The sequence below is a fragment of the Ziziphus jujuba genome, chromosome 1 (assembly GCF_031755915.1).
Source record: "Ziziphus jujuba cultivar Dongzao chromosome 1, ASM3175591v1".
Lineage (NCBI taxonomy): Eukaryota > Viridiplantae > Streptophyta > Magnoliopsida > Rosales > Rhamnaceae > Ziziphus > Ziziphus jujuba.
In genome coordinates, this window is record NC_083379.1 from 47,706,856 (window position 1) to 47,730,610 (window position 23,755).

The following is a 23,755-nucleotide window of genomic DNA, read 5'->3' on the forward strand; positions in this document are numbered from 1 at the left end:
AGCAGTGAATACTCAAATTCAAATCCTCCCATTTCCATTATGAAAAAAAAAAAATACATATATATATATATAGATATTTTGCCTGCATAAGATGGGTATAGATAGATGGATGAAATTCCAATTATCACTCCATGTTAGTGGCCATTGGTCCATGCATGTTTACATGTAGTGGTGATTCCCCTTCCTGTTGAAGGTCATATGAACCGAATGCCAGAGTTTTCAAAATCAAAGCGCTTCCTCTCCAAGTCCAAGGGGAATGGACTCCAGGTCACACTGGTTGCCCCCGCATCTTCATAGGGCCGACCTCTTGGAAGCTCAAACGCTAGTGCCATTCAATATCCTCTCAAGCTAGCTAGCTAGGAGCCAGGTTGAGACAACTCCTATATATTACATCTCCAAAACGTGAAAATCTCCATAACCTACTCGCCAGTATAATTTACGAACATGTTTCAAGGCCACTTATAACAAACCTAGAAAACAAATTAAAAAATTTTTGGGGAATATATGGTAGCTAGAAGTTTACAACTATATATATATATATATATATAGATATACACATGTTGAAAAGTAACTTGACAATCCGACCAAAAATATGGTATCCATTTTACGTAGCTCTATCGGTAGATTAATTTCTTAAAGCTAGCAAAAGCCAAGATAAGATGGTCGTTAACCTACAGGATTATCCTTCAAAATGTAAATCATATTTATATGATATTTAACACTTTTTTTTTTCCTAAAATATATGTATATACTTATATCATATTATCACTAAATTTCGAAATTAAAAAATTATGTTAAGAAATGATGTACTATATCTACATGAGGCAAATATGAGATGAATTTCAATTATACAGTTTCACGTGCGCGTGGAGATTCATGTGAACATCACCAATTTTTTTATCTACACCCATCTTACAATATCGTGTCAACTCGCTCACTATAATTAACAAATTAAACAATATTATATATTAAAAGAGATTAATTAATTGCCAAATGGATGGGGCACCGCCGGCCGGCACATGAACAATCAATTAATTAATTTAATAGAGGCGCAAACCATGATGCGGAGCAGACGAAAACAAAATATCAAATTCATAACTCTAGTCTGTCAATATAAATGTATCGTTGAAACTCACCGATAAATAAGATCAACGGAGACAAATTTTAGCTTTGCTGTGCCCTCGTATATTTAAACTACGTAGGCAAGAGCGTGGGTGGCAATAAATAAATTAAAATTGACTAGGTGCAGACTCCTTCGAATTTGTCGCCTTTGGAGCATTTACCTAAGGAAAAAAAATTTCCTAGACATAGGTACAAAATATATACATGCACAAATATTAACAAAGAGAATAGCCGGCCCAAATTTTTGTACAAACTTGATTAAATAACTTTGAGGAATTCAATCATCTTAGTAACGTACTTTTTTTTAAATTTTTATATATTGAAAGTGGGGATACAAACTTAAGTAACTTCACATGTAAAGCTGTCTTGAAGACCTTCACCAATTTTTTTTTTTTTTTTTAATGAATAAAAAGGATGCTTTTGATAGTATCGTATGCATCATACCGTATTTATGATAACAACGAAACTTACCAAACCTCAACCTCAACCTCAACTCTCAAACTTGTGGATGTGAAGCTGAGCATTTCTTATCCTGAGCTACGTTCTTCACCAACTACTTGAATAGAAGTAAAAGTATTGCAACTTATGTATATATATATTAATGTTCAACACAAGTGTGTCTAAGTTTGATAGAGAAAGAAGGAGAAGTGGACTACAAACAAAACAAATTAAATTAAATGGAGAAAGGAGAAAGAGGTGAAGGTGAAGGTGGTCGTCGGAAACCCCACGTATTGGCGTTTCCATTTCCCTTCCAAGGTCATATTAATCCCCTGCTGCAGTTTTCAAAGCGCCTAGTCTCCAAGGGCCTCCAAGTCACATTTGTTATCCCCTTCACCGACTCCAACTTGGACTTGGACATCGATCAAGCTCAACGACGGCTACCACCCACTCTCAGGGTTCACACCATAACCATTAATCCTGACGATGAACTCAAAAGCGCCGATGATTTCTTCAATCACTTCGAAAAAGTTGTATCCCTCAAATTAAAAGAGTTCATCCACGCACAAGAAGCCCTTGGTAACCCTGTTTCTTGTGTTGTTTATGATTCTATTATGCCATGGGCTCTGGAGGTTGCAAGAGACCAAGGTGTTGTGGCAGCTTCCTTCTTCACCCAGTCCAACGCCGTTAATGCTATATACTACAGGGTCCATGAAGGCCTGCTCAGAGTTCCAGTGAAGCAGGAGGAGCTTGCAGTGCTGGGGCTCAGGCTTGGGCTGCCACCACTGGAGATCTCAGACCTGCCATCTTTGGTCTATGATTTTCATTCCTACCCATCCTCCTTGCGCCATGTCATCTCTCGATTTTCTAATTTCAAAAAGGCCGATTGGGTCTTTGACAACACTTTTGACACCTTGGAGGAACAGGTAACCATGTCTTCCAACTTGTTCTACCATTCAGAAATTAAATAATCAATTAATTTCTTTCATGATCTCGTCTTCAGGTGGTCAGCCGAATGGCCAGCCAGTGGCCAATCAAGAATATTGGACCAACCATTCCATCCACCTACTTAGATAACAACATATTAAAGGCCGACCAAGATTATGGTCTCAGCCTCTTGAAACCGCAAGCCGACACTTGCAGCAAGTGGCTAGACTCCAAAGAAACCGGTTCAGTAGTTTATGTGTCGTTTGGGAGCTTGGCCACCATGAAGGAGGACCAAATGGAAGAACTAGCATGGGGCATTACGATGAGCAACAATCATTTCCTGTGGGTTGTCAGACAAGAGGAATTAAACAAGCTTCCCATCAATTTCATACAAGACACTGCTGACAAGGGTCTGGTGGTGACATGGTGCCCCCAGTTACAAGTTTTGGCTCACAGAGCGGTGGGTTGCTTCGTGACTCACTGTGGTTGGAACTCCACGCTGGAAGCTCTCAGTTTGGGGGTGCCAATGGTGGCAGTGCCGCAGTGGACAGATCAAACAACCAACGCCAAATTTGTGATGGATGTATGGGAGGTTGGGATAAGGGTGAAGGTGGATACAAAGGGATTCTTCACGAGACAAGAGATAGATGAATGCATTAGGGAAGTCATGGATGGGGAGAGAGGGTTAGGGATCAAAAAGAACTCAGCCAAGTGGAAGAAACTGGCTATGCAAGCAGTAGATGAAGGTGGAAGCTCGGATAACAACATTCAACAATTTGTTGAACAACTTGTACTACGCCACTGATGCTACAAGTGTTTGTGAATGCATCTGTGTGCGCTGAGCAGTTCAGAGATGTTTCTTTGCATTGGATTACCTTACCACATTATCGGTTGGGGATGTTTTTACGTGAGATATCCAATGTGTAACCCAAGGACAAGGAGAGTTGTTTTTATATCTATGAGTCAATTATTTCCTAAACGTGCCTCCAACTGCAAAAACAACTCGTATGGACCTCAGCTATACAACAAAAACAGAGCATTCGGTCAAGTTCAGAAAAATACTTGACAATCTTCCTTTATTTCAATCTAATAATTTGTTAATCTAATATTGGATTTGTAATTAACAAGTTAGGAAGCCTAAACAACAAGAAGGCCCCATAATGTTTTTTCTATTTTTTTTTACCTAGTTATATTCCTCTTTATATATCTATCAGCATTGATTTTACAAAATTAGCATATGCCAACACACACAATATGAGCCTCTACATTCCTTCTTAAGCTGTGTTGGTATCTTCTGTCCCACTTCCCAATTTGACAACATCTTCTGCAAGAATCTTCCCATCTGTTGCATAAGTTGAAACCAATAACATATAAAATCATTATTACATGAATGGATAAACAAACACCTCATAGAGCGAGTATAACACTTCAAAAATCAAGACAAATTAACTACCTCTACCTTGGAAAGATTGCTAATGAGTTCCTGGACACCCTCCTTGCCTGATGCATTTTTCAAGTACATTGCAGCAATTTCAACTTCCTTCAGCAGTTACTTTCCCATCAAGATCCCTGCACAGTTCAGGAGAAAACTAAGTATTTGTCTGTCTTAATAGATCTTGAAGCAGTCCATAAAAGTTGAGCGTTCTCCAATCTGAATTAGTCATCATTACATAAGAGACTAGATTTGTATCCTTAGTCATTAGATCATATATTTGGATACATAACCTCTCAACCTCGACGCATAAAACCCTACTTTGCAACTCTCTTAAACCTGCATAAGTCCAACCTATACAACCAATATCGATGTAAAGGGCCCTATATTGTTGTGGAAGTTCCCAAATTTACTTGCACCACTATAGTTTGCAGTCATCATTGTATATTTTTCATTCAGAGTATCATTTCTAACCTTATTTCAAGGTTTATTTCCCATCAATATCACATGCATAGCAAGCATAACCACATGATTGTTTACCGGAGTGCATGTCTGTTACTAATACATTTTCACATGTACAAAGTGCGAAATCCATCGTGATGAGATTTATTTAGATGCTTGAACAAAAGCAAAACATAGAAAAAATTCCACATAATCAAGATCTAGGTACAACTAAGTATGTGTCGAGTAGTCGCCAATGCTCACCAATTTTGGCATCCACACATCAATTTCCTTTGCAAGATTCTGAACCATAGCATCAACATGAAATATAAGAACAAAAATGCTACATGGTAATTAAATGCACAAGTTTTTGATAGTATTATCATCAGAATCAGACACTGAACTGAGGAAAAACAAAGCTACAAGCATCCAATGCATTATCCAGAAAAGCAGGTTTTGCTAAATAAAAAAATGTAAATGAATATGCAAGAGAAAAGAAGCAAGTTGTAAGAAATTGAATTACCTGGGGCTGGGTGCTTCCGCGAAAGTTTTAGATAGACATCCAATGCATCCTGTACAACAAATAATCAAATATTAAAATGCAAGTTCAAACCAAGAAGTAAGAATATGAACTTTCTATTTCTTTCAACAAACAAGTTTTACCTGGCACCTGTACATGAAAGGAAGTCTATTACCTTCCCCAAGAATTCCCAAAAGGCCCAATATTTCTGACATTCCAGAATAGACTCTAGAACCATTCATGGTAATAATACCAACAGGCAAAGGGAATTCTTCAAGTTTAAGACATCTAGCACCACCACAAGCTGATGAAGCAGAAGTTGCTGAAGTTATATTTGTATGAGAATCGTCAAAATTCTAATTGTGAATTGGGTGCAATAATAAGAAAATAATTAAAACGAGATTTTGATATAACCCAAATAATGAAAAGAAAAGGAAAGCTAGCACAATAAAATTCCAGTATCCAATTCCAACTTGTAGATAGTCTACATGCAAATTTATTAGGAAAAGTGTGCATATAGTTCACCTTCCTGGTTGGGCAAAGCTATTATTGATAAGCATAAATAAAACATACCCAGACATTAATTTACATGCATTCATATCATACACATTCCAATCAATAGACATAATAGATAAAAATCAGACAGCATAAAATCAAACTTTCTGCTGCATGGTTATAGAATCAAAAACTATAGGACAAAAATGCTCTTCCAAAATGCAATAACTTCAGGCAAAGAGCAACCTATATTCACTTCATGCTCTCTTTGTACCCAGCAAGCAATAGCAAATGATTTATACTGCCAATCTTCATATGTTCAGTATAGTGCACCAAATTTGTGAAAGTTAAGAAGAAGAAGCATCACCATCATCACTATTTCAGTGGCCCTAGCCTGTTGCTTACAATTTGATACAGAACGTAATGCCATAGAGCTACGTTTGGACCCCTCTAGATATTTAGATGAGTTGCTAGTTCCATTTCCAGATACCACTGTGGAAGCTGTATTGGTATTGGCCACTGCTTCTCCAGAAAGTCTTGTACTCCGTTGAGTGCCAGAATCAAATAGAACCCTGCTTGAAATCTGGAACCAAAAGAGAGAATAAAAACCATGAATTAAATATAAGATTTAAAATTTCATGCCCAGAAATTAAATATACATGGATTTATAAAGGCCAGAAATATAAACAAAATATTGCAATGTCAGTCAACTCAATGATACGAAATGAAAAGTTCAGCAAATTTCTTAATGTCTCAAAATTTTCCTTCATCTAGAACTTGTCTTTGAGGAGCTCATATAGTGGAATTTACAAGTGACCTAGGAGAGCTATCAGCACCCAGCATGGTTGCATTGTGGTCATTTTGCTGGAAATTTCTAAACAAAGGTGGGGTAGCAACATCCAACCACTGCAAAATATTGAGGAAGTAAGAATAAATGTTCTACATACGAAAAGGAGAGAAAAATCAACAGGTACTTTTAGTGTATTTCCTAGAAAACTGAACATAATTGACGTCAATGACATCTATAATATCCAAGCCAAAAAAAAAGTTGCAAGTTGTAACTAGGCAATTTACCATCATCAGTAATAATGAGTGGTAAAGCAGAGGAACAAGTGGGGGTCATAAATGGAGGATTTCCTATAAAACAAAACTAAAATGCACTCCATACATAATCTAGAGGAACATAAATGCAAACATCAGCTTTACCATAGATATAAGTGTTCAAAGCATCAGAGAAAAAAGTAGCCTATATGACCTGAAGGGAATTTGGATAGATAATACAAACCAAAGCATAGGTGTAATCTAAAGTCCTAATTAAGTTAAAACATGTTATAGCTGGAAAGAATTTCAGAATAGTACATAAAGCATTTAAGAAAAGCAAAATATGTATTTGTCACCTAACTTTACCATCTTGGCCACATACTGAAATAGACAAGTTAGAATAAGTGAAAGAGTAGAACATTCTGCTAGGCTATGCAATGTTTATTTATGTTCCAAAAAGTAATTATGTCAGGGAGACCTCATCTTATTTATTCCTAGCCAAGCAGCAGCTAAGAAGGTTTTCAACTATAGACAGTCTGTAACAACATCATGCGACATAAATAGCATTATGTGATACTTGCGTTCCCATTAATGATGGTGTATTATAAAATGTTACATTGGACATTCCACTCGGAGGCTGAGTAGAAGCTCCTCCTGAAATATAGTGCCATGATAATTTCCAGGGATGTTTCTTACATTATTTCCTTGCATAAGTTTCGGTTGCCTGGGACTGATCTTCCAAGCCTAAGTTCCTCGCAGAAGCTAAGTTATGATCCTCATTGTTTCCTTGCATATGTTGTGAAGCTGATCCACGATGCAGGAACTGCTTTTGCATGCAAAGAGCAGGCGCATCACCAAAAACAATAGATGCTCCATCGGCAGCACCTGAAATGGCAAAACAGATGAGGCACTGACTTAGATATATACTGGGCATACAAAACCAAGCAAAAAGTGACATATTCTCTTTTTCCAATCTCATAATTCCTACTGAGAAAGGTAACCTTAGACCAAAGGCAAAAGCAGAATATACCCATTGCCTATCAATACATGATATTATACATTGAAAATAATATATTTGTGATTCCTTGCAATCAAATGAGCCAGATACAGCAGGGAACTAAGCAACTATGCTGATGGTGCGCACTAATAAAAATTTGAAACCTCATAGGTATCATTTACAGACCTAATATACAAAGCCCCTCATATGCGGCCCACATTAAAGGATCTATATACAGCTTGCTTTAAGTCTTGGATGGCACTTTTCCTTCTATCAGTGTACCTAAACAAAAAGTATGCAAAGAAAAATAACATATATTCAAAGAAAATAAACGTATCATTAAACAGAAATGTATGCCAAGGACATAAACGTGCAACCTGTGAATAAGCCCAAGAAGGTACTGACCAGCTGCGCCATTTGGAACCTGACAAAGAAGAGCAACAAAAGTGTGCAAATCATCCTCTTCTTGAAACGCAAGTGAATAAAAGGACAAACAACTGCTAATATATATTACGTTAGCCTTAAATATATATATATATGAAGGTCAAGATGTATGTTATTATACCACTCATTTCCGTTTCTATCTATTCTAAAGAAAGATGAGTAATGGCAAAAATGTCGTTGTGAGAAGTAAATTTTTAAAAAGAGATGGAAAATTTTCAATTTAGAAATAATGCTCGTGTAAACTTGCATATAGGAATCTACCCAATACCTCTGCACTTGTCTCATTAGCAGGACATAATGCTGCCACAGCTTCATTAAATAAATCCATCTGAAAGCAAGATTTTGCAAGTAAGTAGCGGGACTGAGCCATTTGTTTCTTCATATAATAATAATAATAAAATGTTTACGGATGAGAAACATTGTGATCGAATACAGCATAGAAAGCACAGTGAAGATCCTTGATTTAGAATCATATTGATGGAAGCATATGATCTTTTAGTCCCAACCCAACAGACGGTAGTTTTTATCATATACATACCCTTTAAATTATGGTAAGCACGGTAAGCGTTATTGTTGCGCAAGTAAAAGATGGCTAACAATTTAAATTCTTCCGCATAAGAAAATGTTTATATTGAGAGGTCCGATGAAATCAAGTCCAATGGATTTGAACGAAAAGATCTGGCCCCAGGTTAAGATGGTATCCAGACCAGCTGATAGTGTCCAGATCAGCTGATAAAGGGACCAAATTATTCCGTATGCTTAGACATGTTAGCTTCAAAAAACACGGTTTCTTTGAACTAACCAATAGGATTGTTGACATAATAATAATAATAATAAACAAATAAATAAAAAGAAAAACAGTAGACAGTAGTTTAATATATTTAAAAGTTTCCATAAAATTACATTGCCTGGACATCTTCACAAAATTCCACCACCGAGTTTTATTAGTGACATATCTTACTCAAGTAGCACAACATGTAAAGTAAACTATGCCTAGAGACCCCCTTCCAAATTTACCCATAACTTATAGTTCTACTGCTAAAATTATCATGGAATTATACCCTTCTCAACCAGAGCTCAGAGACTAAACCTTGTACAAACTACAAGTACCAATTTAAGTCAACCTAATGCCTAATAAACTCTAATTAAATATATATTGTAAACATATTTAGTTAAAAAGGAATTTTTTTTTTTTTTTGGCCCAAGGTTTGGCCACGAACTTGGTCAAATAAACTTCAATTGAGCACCTAGAGCAGAAAATTATAACTTGTTTTGGCTGGCAACTCACACAAGATACAATATGTTTAGCAGAATGTATTTCGAAGACTTCTACGGGGCAATAGCCACCAAAAAAAAAAAAAAAGAAAAAAAAAACACCGCATTAATTACGTCCTAACCAGGCTGCTTAACGACCCCTCTCAAACCCAATGCGAGTTCTCCCAGAACCTCCTCCTTCATAGTCATCTCGGAAAGAACCACCACCAGCTGCTGCCATTGTTCCTCCACTACCAACTTTTTCAATGGCTTTCTTACCCTTCTTGACCTGTGTCAAGAACATATCCAACCCAAATGGATCAGCTTCTTCCGTGTCCTTCTCAAACTCAACCGGTCTGTCTCTTGGACCATTCTTCTCGGAAGTACCGGTGAATCCCTTGTCAGGTTTGAAGCGATCAGTCTTCAAAATCTTCTCCATTTGCTCATCAGCACCTCCATACATTTCAGTATCAACATCCTTCTTAGGCCTGTACAAGGTTGAAAGTGTAGGCTGAGCAGTGAACAAGCCCTTATCATACACATTGTATTGGTCATCAGCTGCAAATCCAGATTCCATTCCTTTCTCCTGGTTAAACAGCCTCTGGTCATACATAACCTCTCCCCCTCTTCCTGCTCCTACAGAAGCCATACCAAGAGCAACCTTCTCACTGATATCACGATCTCTATCTCTTGTGATTTTACTTTTCTTCCCCATTGCTGCATCTTTAGCCTCCAACCTTCTCTCCCTTTCCCTCTCTCGCCGTCGTTCCTCTCGGATTTTCTCCCGCTGCAACCGTCCCTCCCTTTCTTCCGTGCTCTCCTTTGGAAAATCCATCACTTTTTCCTTTGGGCGATCATATTCCCCTCTCATATCAGCATCTATCATGTTTCTTTCAGAAGGTATTGGAACAGCAGCTGGTGCAGCTGTACCTGTTCTCTCGGAACGAGCTTTCTGAGCTAGAGCACGCAGTTCCTGCTCTTTCCTCTCCTTTTCTTTCATAAGCATCTCTTTCTGAACTTTGGATCTCATAGCAACTGCCTCTCTAGCCTTCTGCTCGGCAACATACAAAGCCTCAGAAAGCTTTGCAAAATTATCATTGATCTGAACATCTTGAAGCCCTCTCCCGTCAGCTGCAAGACGTTTGTCGAGAGGAATAGTATAACCCTTTGGGTTCTTCCAGTTTGAAATACAAGGTGGAATCTTCCAGTCCTGCTGGTCTTTCACAGTCACAGGCCGCGGAGGGGAATGCATTACTGGCACAGGTGGGGAGCCAGAAGCCTTCGGAACTCTCTTGTGTTTAAACTTGGGAGGCTCAAGTGGGTCCACAGGCATCTCTACCATCCTGATAATCCTCTCCTTGGCACCAGAATTGAATGCTGCTGATTGCTGGGACGGCTTATACTTGATAAACTTGGAGTCAGAAGACTGTTTAGGCACATTTTTTGGCTGCGCAGCACTCAATCTCACATTCACAATCTTCTCAAGACAAGCTTTTGTATCTTGGGTTGTCTCTTCAATTTCATTCTGCATCTCCTCATCCTCCTCATCATCAGCTTTCTCATCATCATTCTTCAAAACCTTTGGCACAAGATCTTTATGTTGCGAGTAAACTATCTTCTTAGAATTCTCATTTTGCTTTACAATTGCATCATAAGCAATATTGCCATGGGCATCAACTGTCACCGGAAGAATCTTGGATGCGGGCTTGGATGATGATCTATCCCTACCCATGTCAAGAGGGTATTGTGCAATGTGAATCTCGGGAAATGCACCCCCATCCCCAAAATCCTCCACCTTCCGAGGTACAAAACCTGCACGCTTCAAATAAGGAGGAACAGGATTGGGCTTGATTACGGAGGTTTTTTCAGTCTCGGCGGATGATGAGAACCGCTGCTTGAACCAGGGATCATTAGAGTGATCATAATAAGTAGTCGTCGTTGATTTCGCAGGAGGGAGAATTTCTTTTAAAGCCGCCATTATGCCACTGGCGCTAACTTAATCAGTCAATCGACTTTGAAAGCCTACAACTACAAACAACCCAGAAACAAAAAATAAAACCCAAATCAGATCAAAGCTCTAATAACTACTTCATCCAGACACCATCAACTACAACATATTCAACCATAAAATCAAATCGCCAAACCCTAAATCGACATCAAAAGGAACTCAACCTAAAAATCAAAACTTTAAAGAATAGAGGACGTAGAAAATCGAACTCAAACCTCAACAACAACAACAACAACAACAACAACAGCTTCAGCTTGACGGTTATTTCTTGCCGTGCTTAGTCGGAGCCCCGATTTTCGAGTGGACCTTGCCGGGCCAGGACGATGGAATGTGAGGGTTTTATTTATTTATTTTTTAATGAAACTGTTGGGCTTTATAGGCGTTGGAAGAGCCCCTTTCTTTTTCTTTTTTTTTTTTTTTTTTTTTTTTGACAAACATCAATAAAAGTTTAACTAATAAATAAGGCCTTGCTCTTTTAAAAGGGCGGCTCAAAAATATTCAAGTGAAAAAGGATTTTTTTATTTAATTTTTTTTGGTGGAAAGATACAAGTGAAAAAGGATTGGGATTCTGTCAAAAAAAAAAAAAAAAAAGAATGATTGGGATTGGTGTACGTGGAGAACTTTTAATTTATTTGAAAGATATCACAATGTCGAATTTTTTGGTTCCTAACATTAGAAGGAAAATCAGGAAAAAAAAAAAATACATATACAGTTATGATATAGTAAAAATGTGGTGAAGATAAAATGGACAAATCACTTTATTTAAATAATATTATATTTTTTAATAATTTTTATAATAAAATTTAAAAAGGAAATAATAATCTTTTGCAACAAAAATTATTATAAAATGTTAATTAGATTTTTTTAAAATTTGATTTTTTGTATATGTTAACTAATATAAATGATATGGCTTAGCATATAGGATAAAATTTTCTAATACGTTCAAAGTAAGGAGAGTTTAAAACTCTTCTCATTATAATTATAATTATAATACTTGTTTAATTTTTTTCCATATTAAAAAATATTGTAAATGGTGGAAAACTACACTTCTTTTTTTGCTTCTAAAACTTTCGACTCCATTTACACGATCATTAATACTATTTATTATTACTATTAATATTATTATTATTATTATCTATGATTAGTTTTTTTTTTTATTATTATTATTACAAGGATACTCTAAGAGGTGTACTCATTTAACCATTAGGTTAAATCTATGAATATATTTATGATCAGTTTGATTTTTTAATCCAAATAATTAAGTATACATACATAAATAATTTGCTTTTTCATCCTTTGAAATAATTTGGTTCGCAAAAAGATTGGGACTGTATTTCACTTTTGATGATATGAACATCGCACTGATAATCATCTACTTGGATGTAGCTACCAATATCTCTGTTCTGGTCAAATGAAATTTTAGAGTAGCTAGAAAATGTAATATCACATACATAGTTACTTATCATATACTATTTAATTACTACCATTTTAAAAAAAACAGAAATAATAATAATAATAATTGCTACAGACACTCTTCAGGGTTCACACCATAACCATTAATCCTAATTATAAACTAAAAAGTGCCGATGATTACTTCAATCACACTTCCAAAAATTTGTTATTCCCTCAGATTAGTAGAGTTCATCCACTCACCCCCTTTTCATGTGTTGTTTAAGATTCCGTTACGCCATGGGCTCTTGGGTTCCGGGACTGGGAGCTTCCTTCTTCATCCAGTCCAACGCCGTTAAGGCTATATACTACAGCGTCCATAAGGGCCTGCTCAAGAGTTCCAGTGGAGGAGCCGGACCAGGAGGTTTCTATTATATCTCTTCTCCTTACCATCTTTGGTCTATGATTTTCATACTTACCCATCATCCTCCTTGAGCCATGTCCTTGCTTTGCTTTTCTAGTTTCAAAAGGGCCGATTGGGTCTTTGACAACACCTTCGACACCTTGGAGGAACAGGTACATATCTATCTATTTCTCAAACAAGTCTTCTTGACATTCAAAATTGAGATCTGGATCCTCTCTCCTAATCTAAGCTCCACATAAACTAGCATGAAAGAACTAGCACAGCTCATTATGATAAGCAAGAAATAGACAGGAACTACATAAGCTTCCCATCAATTTCATACAAGCTGACAAGGGTCTGGTGGTGACATGTGGTGCCCCCACTTACAGGTTTCGGCTCACAAAGGTGTGGTTGCTTTGTGACTCGCTGCAGTTGGAACTCTACGCTGGGAATATACAACTAAAACAGAGCATTCGGTAAACTTCAGAAAAAACATGGCAATCTTCCATTATTTCAATCTGATAACTTGTAAACCTAATATTGGATTTTTAATTAACAAGTACAAAGATATAATTAGGAAGCCTAAACAACAAGGCTCCCCAGTGTTGTTCTTTCTTTCTCTTTTTTTTTTTTTTTTTTTTTTTGGGGGGGGGAAAAAGAAAAAATGTAAGTATATTCCTCTTCATATATATATATATATATATCAGCATCCATTGTACAAAATTAGCATATGCCAACAAAAAATATGAGCCTCTACATTCCCTGTCTTAAGCTGTGTGGGCATCTTCTGTCCTGCTTCCCAATTTGACAATATCTTCTACAAGAATCTTCCCGTCTGTTGCGTGAAATTGAAAACAGATAACATATAAAATCATCATTATATGAATGGATAAACACACAATCTAAAACACCATACATATTGAGTATACCACTTATAGATAGTCAAGACAAACTGACAGACCTCTATCCTTGGAAAGATTGCTGATGAGTTCCTGGACACCCTCCTTGCCTAAAGTATTTTTCAAGTACATTGCAGCACTCGCAACCTCCTCAGGAGTTACTTTCCCATCAAAATCCCTGTACAAATAAGGAGAAAACTAAGTATTAGTCTGTCTTAAGAGATCTTGAAGCAGTCCATAAAAGTTGAGGATTGTCTTTTTTTTCCCCTATCCCCATTCTCCGATCTGAATTAGTCATCCATACATAAGAAAGTAGATACGTAATCTTAGTCATTTGATCATATATTTTGATACTTATCCTCTCAACCTCGATGTGTAAAACCGTACTCAGCAATTTCCAAAAACCTACACAACTCCAACCTTTACAACCAAGATCTATGTAAAAGCCTCTATATTACTGTCTAAGTTCCCAAATTTAATTACACCATTATAGTTTGCAGTCATTGTATATTTATGATTCCGAGTATGTTTCTAACCTTATTTCAAGGTTTGTTTACTATCAGTATCACATGTATAGCAATAAGTTGGCCAGCATAACCACATGATTGTTTACAGGAGTGCATATCTGTTACTAATACATTTCCCAATGTACAAAGTGCAAAATCCATCGTGATAAGATCTCTTCTAGGCTTGAACATAAGCAAAACACGAAAAACCCACATACTAATCAAGATCTAGGTACAAATTAGTACCTGTCGAGTACTTGCCAACAGTCACCAATTTTGGCATCCACATCATCAATTTCCTTTTCAAGATTTTGGAGCATAGCATCAACCTGAAATATAAGAACAAAAATGCAACATAGTAAATTAATGTCAAATGCACAATTTGTTTATAGTAGTGTCATCAGAATGTTGGGATTTAGATTGCTTGCCCTTTCTATGAGTGCTGATGAAACCTCATCACCTTCAGCTACATCAGTAGCATTCTCACTTTCCTCTCGGGCAGCTCTATATGCCTTCATGGCTTCCTTTTCCCCATCCAAACCCTCTTTTTCTACCATGCTGTTATAAAGTTCAATCTGAAGATACAAAAGCATCAAACATTACATAAATGTCTTGGACAAAACGCTGATAAATTTAAATGAACACATAAGAGAACAGACTTTAAGTTAACATGCTATGAAAGACAGTTTCTTCAAATAAATATGGTGCACATGGTGACACGCTACTCAGGATTTCTAACGTATGCATTCTTCACCATTTCCCAAAACATTAAGAATATTACAAATTACATACAAGCAGAAAAAATAAACACACACACACACAAAAGAAAATAATTAAATAAATAAATAAATTCAAAGCTAGAGATTACAGAGGAGAGTGAGGTTTCCTTGTTTGGTTGCCTGCATTAAGTATTCTTCTAAAAGTGTGTGTGTGTGTGTGTGTGTGTGCGCGCGCGCACACGCACGCGTGTGCATGCGCATGTGTTTGTGTGTTTATGCATAGAGCATACAAGGAGTGATGATAAAATAAGTATGAAACAACAATACTGGAAATAAATGTCGCTTTCTTAAGGTGACCAAATCTGGAGCTAAGAATATGTGTGGCTTTCAATTACCTCCTTATTGACAAGCCTCAGAAACTCTTCGCGCTCTCTACTTACCGACTGCAGGTAGTACAAATAAAATAATAAACCCTTGAGAAAAAAATGTAAGCGCACAAACAACCATGAATAATAAAATCAATCCACTTCTTACAGATGCAGAAGCTAAAACAGCTAAGGCACGACTGATTTCACATAGTTGCTCTTGCTTTTCCAATGCTCTCGCTCTGGCTTGCTCTTGTGCTTCTCTTGCTGTAGGAATAGTCATCTCTTTCAATGCCACATCCTCTTGAACGCCTTTAGATTCCTTCATCCTGGCCTGCTCTTCTTCCTCTTTCTCTTCCTCCTCCTGTAATAATATTAATTTAGAACCACCAAAGAAATATGAATAAATGCTCAATGGTCAACAAATTTCTGAGTTAAGGCCCCATCCACATCCCAAGGACAGGCGGAAGATATTATAAGGAACAACATCAAAACGATTTTAGTATTATTCATCTTTGTTTATTAATTTGTCATATAAGACCACATACAGACCCAAAATCAAATGCAATAATGTAGGGAAAAAAAACAGAATATGGACATCCTGATAGAACAATTCAAAATTCTTAAAGAAGGCAAATAAACCTTTTTAATAAAGCTATTCAGAACAACATTAAAAAAATTAACCTTGATTAATTCTTCCTGCATTTCAAGGTATTCCAATTTCCTCCTCCTTTCTGATACAGAATCTTCAGATGGTAATGCTGTAACTCCAACAGTATCCACAACCTCATCTGGAAGAGAAGATAATGTAGCTCGAACAGCATCCTCTGGCTTCAACTTTCCAGAGACAGTGAATGCCCTGCATCAGGATTAGACAAGAATGAAGGAAGTCATACATGCCATATGAAAATACATGAACCGAAAACATTGTTGAATAGAATATTATGGAGCTTCAAGTAACCTGGAAAGGATCAGGAGTGAAGATGGCACAGAGTGATTCAGAGACAAATCCAACCAATCACGGAGCTGCATAAAGAAGTTGGCAAATTAATGCATACATGACTTAGTTTGACAAAGATAAGCAAAATATGTCATTTTATTATAATGAAATAATATTTTGCATCACACACACCTTTCAGTTTAATCACATGATTCACAAAATGAAAGAAATGCAAAATAGTACAAATTATACAAACCTGTTGACGCATTTCTTCCACAGAAAGCAGTCCAAGCATGCCTCGCTCTCTGCAATCCTCACGAAGTTCAGCTTCTGAAAGGGACTCCACACCCTCCGCTTGAATTAATTTATCATCAGCCTTAATACTATCAAACAAACAAAATTAACAAATCAAAGTGAAAACATGCAGAATAACACTCTAAAAACCATATCTTCGAATTCTGACATAAAAATATGTACTCACCTTTGAAGCCTTTTGCGGAGCATATAACGTAAATATGCATCTGTTCCAAAGGGGCTGATTCCCATATATTTGCACATATTCACTAAACGAGGCCTGAAAGTAACAAAGAAAGCAATATATGAAAACATGGGTTATCCCTAGTAGTCAAAAACTTTTATTTATAATATTTCAAGAAAAAGTAACGTGTGTTGAAAAAGAGAACTACTTGAGCAATATGACCAAAAACTCACCTGCTGATATTATCTAAGGTAAGTTCATCATTAAACAACTTAGCAAAACCCAAAATTTCTTCGTTTGAGACTCGGGCACCCTTTCTAACCTGAAATCATTAGAAAAAGGTAGTTAAAGCGAAGTAGAGGATTCAAAAACCACTGAAGGTAAAGGAGTATTTAAATATTGAAACTGACTCCTCACACTATTTAAAAATCCATCAAGATCTTCCGCGGTTTTCTTAATTTCTCCACTTCGTGAGTTTTGAACTTCCTTTGCCATTTCCTTGGCGGTGTCTTGCAGGAACTTAGCATATTCAATCCTTGCATTTAGCCTCCTTTTCAAAGCTTCCTACAGAGCAAATATTTTTTTTTTTTTTTAACAGGATTAGGTATAACATTGCATATTCAACCATTGTAAGGTAAGGTATTCACATTAAGGTATTAAGTATACAATGAATAAAATGCAAAACGCACAGATTTCTCATACGGGAGAAATTCCGAAATAGATATAAATTTGAAGGTACAGCAGTTTCAGAGAGGAGAGCACCTGTTCTTTCATCTTGTCTTGAAATGTTGATGGCAACATGTTGGGGAACAATTTCAGGAACACGGGCAGCAAAAATTCCATAAAAGGCACAATGATAAAAACAGCAAAAGGAACCAGCCTAAAAATATCAGCAGTGGTTCGCGTCAATTGTTGTCTTTCCCTTCTAGACAAACTCTTTCCACCAGCAAGTTTTAACAGCAATCTCGAACTGATCCTCACATCAGCCCAGAGCAGCTTAAACCCCAACCAATAATGTTGAATCGTTGATACAAATTCCTCTTTCCAATGAACAAGCTTCTTGGCCCAGTCCTCCCTAGACGACAAATAGCAAGCCAAGCAACAAAAAATTGTATGTGAAATTGACATTAACTGGTTGTAAAATGATAGTGTAATAATATTAATAATAATAATGATAATTTTGAGAGGGAAAATATGAACCAACTAACTTGCTCATAGAAGCTACAGCTCTGAGAGCGGGACCAATCCCTAAAAACGTGGTCCAAACTCTATGCAAAACAGAAATAGCAGATTTTTGAGACTCATGCAATTTCTTAGCCTTGGCTTTGGCTTTTGCAGTGCTCAAACCTTCAACAGCTTGATCACATTCCTCAGGAGAAGCCTCTTTCCTCTTCTTCAAAACCAGCTCCTCGTTGTCGTCCTCGTCACTGGCCGGTTCCTGCTGTTTAACCGTAGCTGTGGAAGCGTTACGAATGGACTGCGACATCCATCTGATCCCCAAAGGAGGAGGAGGAGGATGAGGAGGAGGAGGAGTTGAGAAAAGATGTTCCGATCTTGTATTTCCAAAAGGCGAAATCATGATTCCATCCTTATATCCTCTTCCTATTCCTGAAAAACCAAGTAATTCCAATTTCTTCACGGGAACAACATAATCTCCCCTGGAGGAAAAACCACCCTGTGAGTCCAGCAGCTTCTGAGAGGAACTGCCACGCCCAACGAGTTGGAAACTTGGAGTTGAAGGAGTGAAGGAATTCACATAGGCAGCAATGGATCTTCTCCTTATCAAAATCGCTTTAGAAGCCATTATACAACTCCGTTCATCCAAAAAAAAAAAAAAAAAAAAATCTGACAGCAAAAAAAAAGTTTATGGGGTTGCGAGAAAGTGGATGGAAATGGCTGCAAGCGATTACTGAGACTGAGGATCAGTTTTGTTTTACAGAAAAGGGCGAAGAAAGAGAGACTGAGAAAGCGCGATGAAAGTTTTAGGGTCTTTCTAAAGCCCCTGCCTGCCTAGTGAAGACGAACGGTGAGGTTTTACGAAGGAACGACGAGACAAGAGGTGATAGAGTGCCGCGTAGGCGCAGTGAAGTGCATCAACTTCAATCTATTACGATACACCAGGGATTGTTTGCCACCGTTTGATGACCCGGTTGTTGGTTAAGGGTTTCTTTTTGCGTTTTATTTTCGCGGTTGATGGTTTTATTTGGTTTAAGTAATGGCGTGGGAGGCTGCTACACCGTATCACCAAGTTTTTTCCCTGTTTGCTCGAATTATAGCCAAGTCTCTTCTGGGCATTTCAAAAAACAACAAAAAAAGGGAAATTGACAGTGTTGTATCCTTTAGAAAATTTTCCCCTCAACTAGATGGATACTAACACTTTACTTTCTAAATTGTTTTTTAAAGCATTTTATATTCTAAATTTATTAATTATTTGCACCGTTAATCCTCCTTAAAATTTTTGTTCAAATATTAAATGCAATATATATATATATAAATTTTATTAAAATATTAAATAGAATATATATATATAGAAAAAAAAAATTTACGGCACAATATTTAAAAAAAAATTAATTTTATATATATATACAGTAAAATTAATATTTTTTTTAAATATCAATTTATATGTAATTTACATACATATTAATTAACAGCGTAAAACTACTCTTTCTCTCTCTCTCTTTCTATCTATCTATCCTTTGTCTATACTATAAACGCAAAGAGATGCAGTTTTTGATCATTTTTTCCTATTCATTTTGGTCCAAAAACAGCACTCCTCCATGCTTTTTGCCAACTTTTTTTCCATGTGTCAGGAGAAGATTGCACACCCGCCACGTAATCTAAACAACTGGTCTTGTAAACAATTGGTTTTCCTGCAACTTGACAACCTTTCTTGTACTTACAATTAATGCACAAATGTGTTTCCGCAATTGCAGCCTTATGTGTCTCATTTAGAAGACTGTTGCTTCCTTCATCACCATGATCTACTACAGGTACCTTTTTTGAAGCACTAACTTGATTCTTTTCTACATCATTCCCCTAAAAACTACTTCGATCAACCCAATTTGCAACGATTTGTCAACCATATTACTTAAATTACTTACCACATCATTATAAACAGAATGCAGCAATAAGTATCTCATTTTCATTGCCATCCACCCTCTAATTAACACATAAAAATACATTTACTAAAATAAGTTTTGCAGAGATAATTGAATAAGATTTACATGTGGTTGTGATATTCACATAACCAGGACATTTTTCACTTTTCCCAAGCCCAACAACCAAAAAAAAAAAAAACACCATGAATTTGAGCCGTTACTGTAGGGGCTTGGACGGTAACTATTGTAATTAGGTCGAAAATGTCAACGAAGTGAATACCCATTCGGTTATTCATAAACTAAGAAGCTCCACGGAACAAATCCTTTGTCTATACTATAAACGCAAAGAGATGCGGTTTTTGGTCAATTTTCCTATTCATTTTGGTCCAAAAACGGCACTCCTCCATGCGTTTTGCCAACTTTTTTTCCATGTGTCAGGAGAAGATTGCACACCCGCCACATAATCTAAACAACTGGTTTTGTAAACAACTGGTTTTCCTGCAACTTGATAGCCTTTCTTGTACTTACAATTAATGCACAAATGTGTTTCCACAATTACAGCCTTATGTATCTCATTTAGAAGACTGTTGCTTCCTTCATCACCATGATCTGCTACAGGTACCTTTTTTGAAGCACTAACTTGATTCCTTTCTACATCATTCCCCTAAAAACTACTTCGATCAACCCAACTTGCAATGATTTGTCAACCATATTACTTTAAATTACTTACCACATCATTATAAACAGAATGCAGCAATAAGTATCTCATTTTCACTGCCATCCACCCTCTAATTAACACATAAAAATACATTTACTAAAATAAGCTTTGCAGAGATAATTGAATAAGATTTACATGTGGTTGTGATATTCACATAACTAAGACATTTTTCACTTTTCCCAAGCCCAACAACCAAAAAAAAAAAAAACACCATGAATTTGAGCCGTTACTGTAGGGGCTTGGACAGAAACTATTGTAATTAGGCCGAAAATGTCAACGAAGTGAATACCCATTCGGTTATTCATAAACTAAGAAGCTCCACAGAAAAAAAAAAAAAATATATATATATATATATATAAATGGGTATTTAAAGCGAAAGAGAATGAAGAAATGGGTGATTTTTACCTGCTGATTTGCATCTGTTAAGAAAATGCCTGGAAAATCAATCAGCGATTTTTTATGAAGAAGAAAGTGGGGGGAAAAAAAAAAAAGGAAGGATAGAAAGAAAAGATAAAAAACAGAGATTAAAGATAGTAAATGAAGGACCTTTGATTAGGAGGAGCTTAGCGTCTGACGACGTTCGTTGAATCTGGTTGAGCTTATGGTTGTGATTGAGACGATGGAGGTGTAAGGTTTTCCAGCATCTCTCTCTCTCTCTCTCTCTCTCTCTCTCACTCTCACTCTCTGGATTTCCTCAATGGGTCTTTGTGTGAACTAGAGTATTCCACTCTACCCACCAAAGACCTTGGATTGACATGAAATGAAAAACCTTTGCTTTTTGATTTTTGCCCATTTTTATTTCTTCAAGTTTGGATTTTTAATTTTATTTTTGACTTAAAACAAATATACATATTTTATTCTTTCACTTTAAACCGGAGTTAAATTTTCTATTTATTTTAATTTATTTGGAAAAATCTGATTTTTGTTTTTAAATTTTTTTGTTAAAGGGTAGCCATGACTTTTCCACAAACAAAAAAAAGTAGCCAAGAGTTGACCACATATGCTATGCTATGACCTTTCCATTTCATTTTCTATCATGTTCTTCACCCAAACAAAAGAACTCATTATTTAAGGTCCACTCAAGCATGCACTTTCTTTCCTTGAAAAAGAAAACAGTTGTATCATTTTTGTGAATTATTCATTGATAACTTCTTTTTAAACTTTGATCCTCTTATTAGAATTTGTTTGCAAACTAAAAAATCAGGAGAGGATAATATTAGGAATAATAATAATAATAATGATAATGCATTTTATTGGTTCAAAGGAAATGATAAAGACCTATTAATTGATGACACTCAATTAATAGGTAAAACTTTTTGCATAAAAAAATAGCAAACAAAGATTTAATAACAACAACAAACGAAAATAATTTTTTATGTGGTCTAGATTTTGTTGTATTGTTTTTGCTTAAATTTTTGTTGGATATTAGAACTTTATTATTATTTTTTCCACAAAAAAAGTGGCAACTGTAGATTTTTTTTTTTTTTACCTCCTTTTTTTTTTATAATTACATTATTTATTAATGTTTCTCTATAAACAATTTTTTTTAGGTGTTTGTTGCTTTTATAATATAAATTTGGCGTGCCTTTTGTTTGTAGTGAAATTTGATAAGCTTATATATATGTTTGTTTCTTTACTCGATATGTCTTTTCAAATTTGTTTTAAAGAATTTATATGGTTTAAATTTTATTAAGTTGTTTTGTTAATACATTATTATTGGTTGATAGAGATAATCAGAATGAAAATATTTTCATATTAATATTATTGACAACTCTTCACTATTGTTTTTAGTTTAGAGTAATTAATATTAGTTGGTTTCCTTCTTTTCAATCGAAAAGTAAAATAGATTATAATTGTTAATAATGAAATATCCATTAATATTTTTATATGTTTAAGTTCTTTTAACTTATTTAATTTTTTTACTTAGTAAAAGATGTCCTATTTTCTATAAAAAATAAATCACCCTCCATGAAACACTTTATATAATTATTCTATTCAAACAAACTTTCTCCTTCCTATTAATATAACATTGAAAAGATAATTAGTAGATAAACGCTTTTTCAAATTATTATGTCATAACAATCATAAAATTATTTTAACTAAAAATATTCCAAATAAAAAATAAACTATTATATATCTAAATTTCACATTAAACCACGTGTGTAGCACGTGGCCACCTAGTGTGTGTATATATATATATATATATGTTATGCACCTAAGTTCCAAATAAAGTCATTTGTTCTCTTTTTAAAATAAAAAAGTTCAGCAGAGTTTCAGAATGGGACTGGTTTTTAATTGGTTCATGGGTATCTTCTCGTGTAAAGCGTCAACCAGCAGTTTGTTTGATTATCCAAGATGCCCTTCACAAATAAGTAAAATTCCAATAGATCTCAACATCTTTGTCCCAAAAAAAAAAAAAAAAAAAAAAAAGGGAAGTAGAATTCCATCCTCAGTTTAATAATAATAATAACGATAATCATATTGCATTTGCTAAAATGCAGTTGTGGAAATTTTTGTGACGAAAAAGTTTATGAATACCTCAGATAATATACAAAAGAAAAAAAAAAAAAATACAATAGTATCAGACAAAAATTAAAAAGATAGCCTTTTTGATTAGGAGGCTACCCCTTTCGTTTACACTTCCAAGACCCACCATTGAAATTCAAGGACAATATTATCACATTTTCTCATGGACCAAACAGGAATTAAAGAAAAAGTATCCCCAAAAAAAAAAAAAAAAAAAAGTATACCCAAAAGTGCGGCAATGGAGGAGTGAAGCACAAGAACAGATTTGATCGGTTTTAAGAGAGAAGCATTTGGAATGGAGCTTGCCTAAGTCGATGAGAGCATAACTTATTGGGAGATCAGGCTCAATGGTGTTCTTGGCTCCTAGCTCAGGAATAATTAGACTATATGATCTTTGCTTACGGCATCTCTAACTATTCAGTTAGCGCCTTTTACTTAATGAATCAAGCATTTGCACAAAGAATATATTTGATCATTTTCGAGACAAAAACCTTTGCAGTAGAGTATAGCTAAGTCGATGAAAGCAGAACCTAACTGGAGATCCGGCTCAATGGTGTTCTTGGCTCCTAGCTTCGAAACCATCGATTCCTGTTTG

At 35.7% G+C, this 23,755-nt stretch overlaps 4 protein-coding genes and 1 long non-coding RNA gene across 5 annotated transcripts; 1 reads left to right on the forward strand and 4 right to left on the reverse strand.

Annotated features, from left to right (window-relative positions):
- The first annotated feature begins 1,620 nt into the window (after positions 1-1,620).
- On the forward strand, positions 1,621-3,815 carry LOC107407046 (UDP-glycosyltransferase 74E2). The gene is made up of 2 exons (XM_060818422.1): positions 1,621-2,486; positions 2,564-3,815. Exons 1-2 carry the CDS (start codon positions 1,800-1,802, stop codon positions 3,290-3,292), a joined length of 1,416 nt encoding a protein of 471 aa, XP_060674405.1. The 5' UTR covers positions 1,621-1,799; the 3' UTR covers positions 3,293-3,815.
- Positions 3,559-8,551, reverse strand: LOC107407056 (cell division cycle protein 27 homolog B). Its single transcript, XM_060818424.1, is given in 13 exon segments — positions 3,559-3,829; positions 3,947-4,056; positions 4,625-4,663; positions 4,884-4,932; positions 5,056-5,202; positions 5,781-5,958; positions 6,186-6,281; positions 7,113-7,149; positions 7,151-7,301; positions 7,600-7,646; positions 7,648-7,695; positions 7,791-7,837; positions 8,126-8,551. Coding segments are annotated over 12 exon segments (990 nt in total). The 5' UTR covers positions 8,240-8,551; the 3' UTR covers positions 3,559-3,829; positions 3,947-4,019.
- Positions 8,552-9,105: 554 nt separating this feature from the next.
- LOC125423171 (SNW/SKI-interacting protein A) lies at positions 9,106-11,540 on the reverse strand. Its single transcript, XM_048476792.2, has 2 exons — positions 11,335-11,540; positions 9,106-11,139 (listed from the first exon to the last, which is right to left on the reverse strand). The coding sequence occupies exon 2, from the start codon at positions 11,087-11,089 to the stop codon at positions 9,263-9,265; it is 1,827 nt and encodes a 608-aa protein (XP_048332749.2). The 5' UTR covers positions 11,090-11,139; positions 11,335-11,540; the 3' UTR covers positions 9,106-9,262.
- Positions 11,541-13,419: 1,879 nt separating this feature from the next.
- LOC107410001 (uncharacterized) lies at positions 13,420-19,099 on the reverse strand. Its single transcript, XM_048480298.2, has 14 exons — positions 18,027-19,099; positions 17,581-17,893; positions 17,236-17,382; positions 17,052-17,140; positions 16,822-16,914; positions 16,597-16,723; positions 16,362-16,426; positions 16,085-16,259; positions 15,570-15,764; positions 15,431-15,478; positions 14,745-14,891; positions 14,563-14,645; positions 13,873-13,988; positions 13,420-13,746 (listed from the first exon to the last, which is right to left on the reverse strand). Exons 1-14 carry the CDS (start codon positions 18,620-18,622, stop codon positions 13,679-13,681), a joined length of 2,262 nt encoding a protein of 753 aa, XP_048336255.1. The 5' UTR covers positions 18,623-19,099; the 3' UTR covers positions 13,420-13,678.
- A 1,558-nt stretch (positions 19,100-20,657) lies between these two features.
- On the reverse strand, positions 20,658-21,416 carry LOC125420660 (uncharacterized). Its single transcript, XR_007238883.2, has 2 exons — positions 21,181-21,416; positions 20,658-21,068 (listed from the first exon to the last, which is right to left on the reverse strand). It is a non-coding gene; the product is annotated as an uncharacterized LOC125420660 (long non-coding RNA).
- Positions 21,417-23,755: the final 2,339 nt, after the last annotated feature.